Genomic DNA, 12,579 nt, shown 5'->3' with positions numbered 1-12,579 from the left:
ATTACCACAAATTTAGTGGATTGAGACAACACAAATTTATTATCTTAGAGTTCCACAGTTCAGAAATGGGCCTCACTGGGCTAAAATCAGGTGTGGGCAAGGCTGCGTTCCTTCCAGAGGCCTTTGAGAAGGATCTGTTTCCTTGCCTTTTCCAGCTTCTAGAGGCTGCCTGCATTCCTTGGCTTATGGCCCCCTCCTCCATGTTCAAAGCCAGCAATGGCAGATCGGGTCTTCACACTGCCATCTCTCCGGTTCTCTCTTCTATCTCCCTCTTCCATTTATAAGGAGGCTTGTGACTGTATTGGGCCCACTTGGATAATCCAGGATAATCTCCCCATCTCAAGGCCAGCTGATTTGCAACCTTAAATCCATGTGCAACCTCACTTTCCCCTTGCAATACTCACTGGTTCCAGGGACTAGGACGTGGACATCTTTGGGCATGGTGGGTCATAACTGTGCCTCCCACAGGGGGTTACTGGTGTCGAGTGAGTAGATGCCAGGGATGCTTCTAAATATCCCACAATGCACAGGACCACCCACCCACAACCAAGAATTATCCGGCCCCAAAATCAACAGCGCTAAGATTGAGAAACACTGGTACGGCCTAACACTGACCGGGCCTTAGCTGGTTCCCAGTGACCCTGAGCCAAGTCCATTTCCACAGAGAGGTCAACCGGAGCACTTCTGGAGAAGTCGGAGAAGCTCTGGTCCAAAATTAGGAAGGAATTTTTTTTATCATTCTGTTAAATATTTTAAAGTAGATTCTGCAACTGTTCCAGAATCATCCTCAAATGATTCTCGTTTGATATACAGAAAATACAGACAAACTTTAAAAACATATAAAATGCATCTTGCTTGGAGAAGGCACATGAACACAGTGGGCATAAATGATTTAAATCTCTTTAAGTGAACAGCTTCAAATAACACAGTTAATTCTGCTTTGCTGTTGGGTTGCTTTTTGGTCTCAGAAATCCCTGAATTAGCAAGCCAGAGCTGCTCACATCCCCATTCCCTCTCTACCTCCCCCAGGAGTGCTGAGCCACCATTAGCTGGTAACAATTCCTAATGACCCTGCAGATCTCATTCCCCACACCAAATGCTCTTCCCACCCCCACACCCACCCCCCCCGGGCTCCTGTGGGTACTCAGGGGAGTCCTGCCCTCTGGGGGTGCAGCTGGGGCGGCCTGGGGAAGGGACGGCTGCTCAGGAGGCCCTGTCCAGGCGTGCAGATGGCAGGGGGCACCCAGAAAGTATGGTCCCCCAGCGAAGCCAACCCCCATTGCACGCTGTGATCCCGTTTGTGGGCTGGGTTTCCCAGAGTGGACCAAGGAGGGGCAGCAGAGCGGGATTCTGTTGGTTTCCTCTGTGACGGACTCCCCTGCAGGGGCAGGCAGGCAGGGAAGAGGAGCCCCTGCTCCCTCCCACCTCCATCAACATGATGAACGGAGACACGGTGGCACCTGGCATGGGTGAATGTGCATGCATGCACGCAGATGCAGGTCCCCAAGCCCTACGCCCCAAGCGAGGCCCTGCCATGCTCTGCTCAGCACAGCGATGCGCTCAGTGAACTTGTGTGTGGCAATTAGGCCACATTTGCTGCCAGAGCCACCATCTCTGCCCCAAAGCCCGCAAGCAATGGCTCTAGTGAAGCCTTGACACACGACGTCTGAGATACTCAGGGACTCGGGACCACCTGCATCAGGACATGGGCTGCACAGCACACCGTGCTGGTTCCCTGGGTTGTCCCATAAACGTTCGCCGTGCGTCTTCCACGCTCTAGACACCCCACCTGAAACCACCGTGGCCAGCCAGACAGGAGAGCCTTGCCCACCAGGAGCCGAAATCCAATGAGGGGAAAACTGACAACACCCCGCTCCATTCACGCCCATCATTTCACTCAACATTCACACCAGGGACTGGCCCAGTGGCACAGTGGTTAAGTTCACGCACTCTGCTTCGGCGGACCAAGTTTTGTGGCTGGATCCCAGACGTGGACCTAGCACCACTCGTCAAGCCACGCTGTGGCAGCATCCCACATATAGTAGAGGAAGACTGGCACAGATGTCAGCTCAGGGACAGTCTTCCTCAGCAAAAAAAAAGAGGAAGACTGGCACAGATGTCAGCTCAGGGCCAATCTTCCTCACACACAAAAAAAATTCACACCAGCGTCAGAGGCAGGTCACTCGAAATCGTCTCCATTTTCAGATCATTACAACCATGGCAGTAAATACCGATGGGACACTTAGAATGCGCCCGACTGTTCTCGTCACTTTACATGCATTCACTCATGCAATCTTCACCACAACCCTGTGAGGCAGCTTCCATAATTATGCCCCTTCTACAGAGGAAGAAAGTGAGGTTCAGACAGTCAGCCGCTTGCCCCAGGTCTGTGCACGCAGTTCCGGCCAGTGAGTGGCAGCTCGGGACTGCACCCCAGGCGGTCCTGAGGCTTCATCAGGGTGACAAGCCCACACTCACACCGTTAACAGGCCAGGACACTGAGCGAGGGCTGAGCCCGCACATCTGGCTCTAACCTGCTCACCAGAACAGGGTCCTGACCACCACCCAGCATGGTTCAACCACTGGTTCCCGTCCCTGGCCACATGCCTCCTTTAGGATGAGCAGCCCAGGGCTCCCACTTGCACGGGGCGGAGCAGGGGCACAGGAAATACTTTTTTCATGCAGCCACAGTAGTTCCTTTGTTGCTCAGTCCCGCAATGAGTCACCTCCCTCCAAAGACCGTTGCCCAAGAGAGCGCCATCGTAGCGGAGAGCTCATCCCCACTTCCCTTTCCCACTTCCCAAACACAGTTTTCACCAGATCATTAGTCATGTAAATACCCACAGAAGTTCAAAGATGCTTTCATAATGGGATTTCCAAATGCAAGCATCTGTGGCGGCAGCCGCTGCTGCTGCAGTTTCTTGGGCCCCTCACTCAATCCCCACCTTTGGGGACCTCCAGGCTCAGCTTCTTCACCTCCGGTGATGTGTGGCGCTGCAAAGTCTAGTTGGAACACTTGGGATTCCTGTGGCAGAGGCCAGGGCAGAGGGAAAGTCTTAATGGCATGACCTGGCATTGCCGAGCACACCATGGGTGACCTGGTGGCCCGGAGACCACTGCGGGCTCCAAAGGCATCTTACCAGCCTCAGAAACCACCAGCCTGGAAGCAACCAGCGGCCGCTCTCCACTGTGGGTGCCTGCCCTGCCTGCAGCCACCCACACCCCTCCTCCTGGGGAGGGCACAGTGATTCTCCTTTGCGGACACACCTTGCCCCCAGTCATCATGGTTTCTGGGGGCAGGGGGCCCAAACCTCTCCAAGGAGCATATTCCATCTCCCTAGCCCCAGTGACTAGTTCAGGGATGGGCATGTGGCCCAAATCAGTCATCTGAGGCTCCATCCCTGGACTTCGGTTGGAATTATCGGGGAATGGAAGTAGTATTAGGATGGGACGCAAGCCTGAAGCTGCTGATGGCCACCTTGACACTTCGCAAGAAAAACCTCCCTGAGAATGAAGCCAATGCAGAAGAAGAGGGACTGGTGAGGAAGAGAGGGAGGAAGGGACAGAGGGCAAAGAGAGACATCCAGACTGTGTGAGCCTCTTGATCGAACCATTCCTGAAGCTGTCATTCCTGAGAATGTTTCGGTTATACCAAGCTATAAATTCGTTTTTTGTTTGAAGCCAATTTGAGTGGGATTTACATAATATGCAATAGAAAGTATCCTGGGTAATACTCCCTTGGTGAGGGCCAGGGTGTAATACTGACAGCAACACTCGAAGCTTAAAGAGCATGAAGCAGACAGTGTTTAGAGACTCAGCCTGTACTTGTGAGTAAGCTCCTTTCCCAAAGACGTCCATTTCCAAACACCCCCTACACTAGCTTCCTATACCCACTGTAAACACTGCCACAAACCTGGTGGCATAAAACAGCAACAATATCTTCTCTCACAATTCTGGTGGCCAAAAGTCCAAAGTCCATATCACTGATCTGAAATCAAGGGGTTGGCAGGGCCATGTTCCCTCTGGAAGCTCCAAGGAAGAATCCACGCCTCACCTCTTCCAGCTCCTGGGAGCTGCTGGCGTCCCTTGGCTTGTGGCCGCTTCACTCCAATCTCTGCCTCCCTGATCATCCTCCTCCTCTTCTGTGTGTAGTAACATCTCCTTCTGTCTCCGTCTTACAGGGCCCCTCGGGGTGGCACTGAGGGCCCACCTGGGTAAGCCAGGATAATCTCCTCACCTCAAAATGCTTGATTTAATTACATCTGCAGAGACCCTTTTCCCAAATAAGATGGCATTCCCAGGTCCTGGGGATTAAAATGTGGGCATATCCTTGGGAGCCAATATCAGCTGCCGCCCCCTGAGTCCAGCAGGACCATCCTGTGCATGTGGATCAGACAGGTCTCTGATTTCACCTCTGATGCCTCGCAAGGTCTGCCTGGCTGGGGCTCCAACGAACCACCGGGCACAACCGAGCAAGCTGCATGGCACTGGGCAAGGGAATAATTGGAGTGTCGGAAAAATGGGCTCAGAGCAGAAGATATGCAAGAGTGCCAAGCACAGCCAAGCAGGGCTGGCAGCACCAGGGGGAGGTCTGGGGGGCACTGGGGGCAGCTGGAGTCAGGGGCCTGTCTGCTTGGGGGTAAGATGCAACTTGACCTCAGAGTAAGATGAGAATAATCAGAACACAGCCCACATGCACCCCAATTTCCCCAGTGACCAGCAGGGCTGTGGGCAGGGCAGGGTGGAGAAGCAGCTCTGTCCCGAAACAGGAGGGAGTGGGAGCAGGGACTGAAGGAGAGCAGGAGAGGGTGGCAGGCAGCCACGTCCGGCTCAGACTATTTCTTACAACTTAACTGACTCTGACCTGTAGCTGTTGTAAAGGGGCCCCTGGCCGCTCCAGGGTGGTCCATGCCGGAGGCATCAGAGAGAAGAAAGGGGAAGGGCCACCAGCTGGAACCTGCTGATGCCGGTGCTCCCCAGAGGGGGCACAGGTGGGGCCCTGTACCTGGTGGTGGCCCCCCACCCTTGCCAGTGGGAGAACAGAGGCGGCCTCGCCTACAGGGTATCAGGCTGGACCCAGATCCAAGCTGGTTGTCTGCTGCTGCCACCCCCAGAGACTCGAGCAGCTGGGAGAAAGCTCCTCTGCTCTGACCACAACCCGAAGCCCACGCGCATCTGCCGCGTGGAAGTACCGTGTCAGCGCACGGCACGGGGCAGAAGCAGCTTTAGGGGAACACAGTGATCAAAGTCTGACTTCTCAGTTTCCGCTGTGGTTGGCAGACCTAGGTCGTGAAGCAATGTAGTCAACTGGGGTTTCCCAAAGCCTCATGTTCCGGTAACACTTGCAGCACCCAAGATAACCCCTTAGGGGGTGTGCGGGATGAGGCCAGCGGTCTAAGAAGCTATTTTTAAACAGCTACATATTCACTGTAAGGCCTTTTAGGAAAAATCATCTAACTAGTCCACACAGCCTGCGATGTCACTGTCATCCTGCAAGGCAGCCATGATCTGCTCTGACTGCCTCCTTGGAGGCACTGTTTGTCTCCCCTGTCTCTCGTTTCATCCCGACCCCTTTCACTCCTCCACGCAGACAGTGCCCCACGCCTCTGAGCCTGCCTCTGTCCCACCCCCCAGCCCCCACCTGCCGGGAGAGTCAGAAAGGAGGGCCAGCAGGACCGCGGGCTGTGTATTTCCCTGGCGACCCACGCAGAACAACCAGGCCACCAGCTCACCAGCCTCAAGCCATGACGGTTCCTCGAGAATACAGCCCAGATGCTCTGCATGCCCTGCGCTGCCCTGGCGCGGGGTGGCCGTGATGGGAGACAAGGAACCATTCCCTACCAGTCTGAAGACAGATCCAAACTGACTCCGTAACTGAGTCGGCTCCCTCGGAGGGAAGTGGATGCCAACATTCCTTAATCCTGACAGTGACCCCCGAGGTGTGGTCACGTCACATTTTGTAAAGAGCTGGGTGTGGTGTCTCTGACGCTATCGTGCCAAACCAATGGTCTTTGCCTCGGTCAATTCTGTGAGAACTAGTTTGGGGCTGTGACGGGTCCTTTAGGAATCTGACACGAGCCACGGCTGACGCTGAGGCCGGACACAAACACACCCCCCAGTTTCTCCCCGACCTCGTAAGCCGCTTCGTGAGAAGCTCAGCGAGATCGCCGCAGCACCCCAAAGAGGCAGCCATCCCCCCGCATGCTCTGGACAGCCTAGCTCTTCCCAGAAGCAGCATCAGCCCCTCTCACCCTTCCTCAGTCGGACTCCAGGAGACCTTTTGCTCAACGGGCCGATGGAGCCCTGGGTCTCTTCCCTGACCTGAAGGCAGACACAGGCCGTGGCGGGGGTGCCAGGCCCACCCCACGGCTTGGCAATTCGCAAGGACTCCTCACGGGACTCAGCTTGCAGTCCTGCTCGCGGCCATGAATCACCAAAAGGACACAGGGCAAGGTCAACAGAGTGGAAAAGTGCCTGGGATGGGGTCCTGAGGAAACAGGCACAAGCCCCAGCAGTCCTGTCCCAGGGCAGCCCCACGGGGTGCACTCGATCCCTCCGCAGTGGGCAGTGACAGCGGTGGGACGTGCTGACTGCCGGGGAAGCTCACAGACTCAGTGCTCAGGGGTTTCGCTGGGGGCTGGTCACGTAGGCACCCCCTGCCTGACAGGCACCGACAGTGCAGACTCCCAGAAAGAAAGCAGGTGTTCAGCAGAAACCCTATTGTTTGAATAAAAGCCACCCCTACCATTTAGGAAACAGCGGGAACTCTCCCAAAATTCACATTCCCAGACACCAGCCAAGGGCCAACACTGCAAGCAAGCCCGTGCAAGGGGAGCGGTCTCGGACCTGCTGTGTTAACTGCACGCTGGCTACAGAATACTTGTTAGAAGGAACCTCCCCTGCTGCCTGGTTCATTCAGCGGCTGATTCCTGCCACCAAATCCGAGGCAGGCGACAAGGCTCTGAAACACTTGTGTTGACAGAGAGCTCACTCCCTCACAAAGCATGCTGGTCCACGGCTGGCCTGTGCTCGTTGTTAGCACCACTCCCAGGAACACCGGCCTCCAATAGTAGTGTTTCAAGTTGATGAACATTTCATACAATAACAACTGCCACTTACTATTACTTTGTGTCAGGTATTGGGCCAAGCATATGACATGCATGAGCTCATTTAATATTAATATTCATGCTTTACAGTGGAGTCAGCCATAGCTTAGAGGCATGAAACGACTCGCCCCAGGTCCCACTGTGATGGGCGTGAACTCTGGTCTATGGACCTTGAACTCTTACACCCAGCTTCTCCTGGGAGCCTGTCTTTCACTGACCACCATTATTGTTTTCAGTATCATATCATACTACTCTTTTTCCCATTTACTTAATATTTTCAATTTACACACTTGTTTACTTTTTTAAAAAAAAACCTTATTTCTCAGGAAATGTTATAGTATTCTCTGAATGGAAAACTACTAACATTTGCCAGAAATATACAGTAGGCACAAAAACCACCACAATAAAAAACCAAGCGATGCTATTCAACCCTAGCTGGATACCTCTATCCATCCTGACGAGGTCGGTCCTCACCCAGCACCACCTGAAACTTCCTCCGTCACAGAATGGGGAGCACCGAGAGAGAACTGCAAAAGGAAAACCCTCTTCCTTTTGTGATTCATGGGTCTGAAAGCCTTGCCCATGGGCCCCTACACCCATCTCCACACAGTGCTTTGGGAAATGCTACACCATACCACGTGCGCTATATGGACCTGCCTGTCCAGCTCACCAGGCAGGCAGCAGGGAAGCAGGGGCCCCCGGCTTCCTGTGGACCCCACGCCCCATTCCATGGCCCAAGGCATCTTCCAGCTCCTTCCTCCCCTACTCACTCTCATTTGTTCTCCAGCCTCTGTGGCCGTGCTGTCCCAGGAGTCATGCGGCCATCCACTGCCAACTTGGACCAGCTGCCCCGTCAGTTCCCAGCCTGCTCCCTGCTCTCCCTTCATTCCCAGTTTCTGCTTCCATAAGCTCCATTCAGCGGGTCAGGCTACTGGCCTGGCCTTGGAGAAAGAGAAAATACCAGCAAAGACACCGTCGCTCTGGCCAAGTTCCAAAATCAAGAGGCGGTTAGCGAGAGAGGGGCAGAGGCTCTCTCACGGGGAGGCCATAATCTGGGAAGTGGGGGTAGGGCGAAAGCATACAGAAGGCAGAAATATGCCATTTCTCCAAAACAGGGGACTACATTCCGGATTCCCACTTCCCCATCCCTACCCAACACCACACAACCCTCTGGTCCGGCCAACCAGAGGCTCTGAGCAGTCACCCAGTCAGAGTCAGAGGGTCCCACACAGAGGCATCCAGTGGGGTATTGCTGGGCAGTAGGCCAGAAGGGCACCAGAGAACTCCAAGCAGAGAAAGACAGTGGGCGGTTGAAAGCTTGGGATTATAAGGCAAACAGACCCGGGTTCAAGCCCTTGGTGAAGTAACTTTCCACATCTGAGAAATGGGACCAAAAATAAAACATAGCCCACAGGCTTGTTGCAGGACAATGGAAATCAGCCAGGGTCTGTGGTCAGTAACACATTTTACAGAGCTGGGCTCAGAGTCTGGGGCCAGAACCAGAACAGGAAAGGGCCGCGGGCACGGTGTGTGAAGGCGGGTTGAGCACCCACCACCCACGTGTGCGCAGAACAGCCAGCCAGGTGGAGCCCTGTCCAATGGGAGCTCATGTCAGAGAGGCGAGGGCTTACTCAGCACATGGGCCAGGGACTGCAACCTGGACCAGGGGTGAGTCCAGCCTCTGGCTTTACCTGGCACATGGACGTTTGAAAAATGTTCTACTTAGTTGCCAATGTATAAAAGCCAGGAAATTTCCCAGGAAAATAAAGACTTCAATCATCTCTTGAAAAATCAAGAAGGCCGTACTGAAGTTGCTTCCGATGGGAGGAGGAGAAATGTTGTCACCTTTCCCATATTCTCTGACGCAGTGGTTTTCAACTCTGGCTGCCCAGGAGATCACCCGGGAGCTCTAAAATCACCCTGAAGCCCAGGAATCCCCCGACCCACGAAACAGGGTCTCTGGAGGACAGACCTGGAGATCCGCTGCCTTTCCAGTTTGCAAGGGGATTCTAACGTGAAGCCACCACGGCTGCTGTCCCATTTCCTTGGCCCTGAGGAAGGCGCCTCCACCTGCCTCACAGGTGCTGCTACCGCCTGGCCCGGACACCACCTGGCCCATTTGTTTGTATAGCCAAGGTTCAGAAATAAGCAAAGGCTGGGGCCCCAGAACACAAAGCCAGCACGCAGGCCCCTGCCCGCGGCCCCGCTTCCACTGCGGTCCATCCCACAGCAGGTGCAGAGGAGGTGATGAAGAGCTGGGGTGGCGCCCAAGGCCTTCGCTCGGGGCTGCGTCACCTCTGCCCATCCTAGGGAACGCAGGAGGATGAAGCTCGCCGAGTCCAGGAGTGCACTGGAGAAGCACTGGGCTGGGGACAGCCCAGAAAGACAGTCCAGCTTCAGATGTTCCCGCTGGGTAAAAGGTTCTTCTGGTTTGAAATAGACTTTCTGTAAAACCCTGGAGGCAGACCACGCCATAGAAACCCCAGGATCCACTGCTTATTGATAGAATGATCTTTCTGTCCACAAGCCTCTCCAATCCAACGGAGTCGATGGGAACATAAGGTGAAAAAATAGAACAGACCACTTGCCGGCACTGTTTCTGAGACGTGATGGGGAGAGTCAGGGAAAGAGGCTCGGGGACAGGCCGGCGCCCGTGGTCAGTCTGGTGCCAGGGTGGGTGCATTAGCGGTTTAATTTGGGGCACTGCTCACTGGTTTTGTGTCATCTCTCTAAAAACAGGGGCAGAAAAGAAAGAAGAAAGTGTGTGTCCGAACGTCATCATCTCCAGCCCATGTCATAATTCCGAGGGTACACAGTAAGGCCACCTGTCTCCCCCAGGGCAGGCCGCACAATGAAATGTAAGAGGAGGCCCTCCCCATCCGGGGACCAGAGCAACAGCTAGGCGAAAGGTCACAGGAACAAGGCAAGAAAACGAGATTTTGATTGCATAGATAAAGTCTGGCAGGGCCGCACAGCAGTGACAAGTGACGTGTGAATTGCAAAGACGAGGGCTTCCCAGGATGCGACGTGTCTGAACAGGCTGTGCGGCTCAGCCTGAGAAACAGGAAAGGGAAGAAGATCCTGATCACTGTGCAGGGAGCTCGCAAACTCACCCCACCTCAGGGCCAGCGCAGAGCTGGAGACGGGTCTGTTCGTGACATGCAGTTTAAGGCCAAGAGGTACCCCTCCCCAGCCACTGTGGGCTTGTATCTTTCACGTTCACTGGTAACAATCCTAGAAGTCAGAACAGTTTTCATTTGAGCCAATTCTCCAGGTACAGGGCCACTTTCTTGTTGTCCCTGAGCACCCAGGGAAAGCCCCAGTGCAGGTCAGAGACTGAAGCCTTGCAACATAAAGCATGGTCCGTGGACCGGTTGCACTGAGCTTGTTAGAAACGCTGCATCCGGGTCACTGTCCAGACCTCCCGCATCAGAATGTGCCTTCTAACGAGAGCTCCGATGAACCGTGAGCATGTTCATGTTTGAGAAGCACTCCTGTGCAGAAGACAGGCTATTTTACCGCTGCACACGGTACCTGTCCGGATCGAGCGACTAACAGCTACATGGACGCTTGAGGAATTTATAGGCAGTGTCAGTTTAGGCATCTCACACTGACTTTCTTCCCCAGTTGAAGGCAAGGCTGCAGCTACCTCCCCAGTTCCCTGACTCACGGACCAACCAAGGCGATCGCAGATTAAAATGTCTCCCAGTGGCCATGGAACCCGACAGAACAACATTTCAGTATGTATTTGCCCATCTGTTCACTTACTTATTTGTTCGCCAGGCTCATTCAAACATTTATTGGGCACCTACTCTATGTCAGGCACTGAAAAGAAGCAGATAAATGATCTAGCTCCGTCCTGAGTCCACCTCCTGTAGGAGAGAAAGATGGCAGACAGGCAGTCCTGGTGCAGTGACAGACAGACAGATGGACGGACGGATGGACGGATGTGTGCAGTGCTCCGGGAAACACCCAGGGGTCCAGGAAGGCCTCCTCCGAGCAGGAGCTGCCTAAAGGTCATCATCGTGACATGCTTCCTCTTTACAAGGCTTTTCTCTATGCTTTTTCTGTTCCCTCTGGTCTTGCCTCCTACTGGATTGATTGCATTTGCTTTATCCTCCCTCCCATCCTCGTAAACTTGGCATTCATAGAGTCTATTTATACCAGTTAGGTGGTTACACTGACATTTTTAACACGGGCACTTGACTTCAAGCATAAAGTTAATCAATAGCTCTTTTCTCCTTCTGAATAATACAAAACTCTGGGAGGCTTTAACTTCCATCTCCTCCCTTCTGCTTTCCAGGTATTGGCAGCATGAACCGGCTGAAGCTGCTATTTTCCCACAAGTCTTGGATCTGCCTGGTTATTTCCTATCTCCTATCACTGATCATTTTCCAGAAAAATTAAAACTTCCAAATTGACTCAAGAGGAAATAGAAAACCTGCATAGATCTATAACCTTCAAAGGAATTGACCCAGCAGTCTAAAATCTACCTTAAAAAACTACAATGGGTCTATGTGGTTTTACTGAAACTTTTTTTAAACCTTTAAGGAAAGGACAACACTCATCTTACACAATCCCTTCCAGAAAGAGCGAAAAAAACACACAGTTCCTTTTATAACACTCTGACACTGACCTTCAAAGAAAAAGAATACAAGAAGAATGAAAAGCCTACCTCCTAACCTCCCAGGGCATAAGTGTAAAAATCCTAAACACACATTAGCAAATCCTAGGAACGGAGGGATAGCAAACCATCAGAAAACTCGTTAAACTCTCCACATTAAAGATTCTAAGGAAAAAAACAGGATAATCTAGATGCAGAAAAAGCATCTGACAAAACTCAGCACCCCTCTGTGATTAAAACTCCTTGCAAACTAGAAGGGAATTTTCTTAGTCTGATAAATTATAACTATCAAAAATTAGAATAAACTTCATACTTAATGGAAAACGCTGGAAGCTTTTCCTTTAAAGTCAAGAATAAGAAAAGGCTATTCACCACCATTGCTTCTTTTCAGAATTGTACTGGAGAACCCACAGCACAGTGAGACAATGAAAAGAAACGAAAAAATATGAGGATTGCAAAAGAAGAAACCGCTGACATGCTCATTCAACATAACTGTCTACCCAAAATAACCAAGAAATTCTACAAACTAGCAGAACTAATAAGACAGAAGTTCAAGATGTAAATATCAGCAACAATCACAAAATATAATACTTATGGGTTAAAAAATGGCTGACAAAAACAGGTTGTTTGTGACTAGGCTTTCCTGAAATCTCATTAGAAATGACTGGGGAAGAAAGGCACAAAGAGAAAAAAAAGAAAAAAGGATTGACAATAAATGAGACACATCCACAAAATTTTGGACAATGGAAAACAAATGGATAAATGGTAATGACTTAGAGGAGAAAGCTGAAACCTACACATCTTCAAAGGGAGCTATCAACAAACAAGCCAACTTACAATGCAGAACTT

General features: G+C 52.3%; 1 protein-coding gene across 10 annotated transcripts in view; it reads right to left on the bottom strand.

The window, feature by feature from the left end:
* GAS7 (growth arrest specific 7) overlaps positions 1-12,579 on the bottom strand; it is a 218,138-nt gene that overhangs the window by 120,183 nt on the left and 85,376 nt on the right. Inside the window, exon 1 of one of the 10 annotated variants that reach the window (XM_070482328.1) lies at positions 7,877-8,043. The exons of 5 other annotated variants lie outside the window; for them this stretch is intronic. In XM_070482328.1, coding sequence (XP_070338429.1) covers positions 7,877-7,993 — 117 coding nt within the window. In that variant the 5' untranslated portion in view covers positions 7,994-8,043. Of the gene's footprint in view, positions 1-5,732; positions 5,931-7,876; positions 8,044-12,579 lie in introns of those variants that run through there. 4 more of the 10 variants (XM_070482334.1, XM_070482330.1, XM_070482329.1 and 1 more) reach the window with 4 other exon arrangements.

This window comes from Equus asinus, chromosome 13, assembly GCF_041296235.1.
Source record: "Equus asinus isolate D_3611 breed Donkey chromosome 13, EquAss-T2T_v2, whole genome shotgun sequence".
NCBI classification, from domain to species: Eukaryota; Metazoa; Chordata; class Mammalia; order Perissodactyla; family Equidae; genus Equus; species Equus asinus.
The sequence above is the reverse complement of the archived record's forward strand: the minus strand, read 5'-3'. Positions and strand labels throughout refer to the sequence as shown.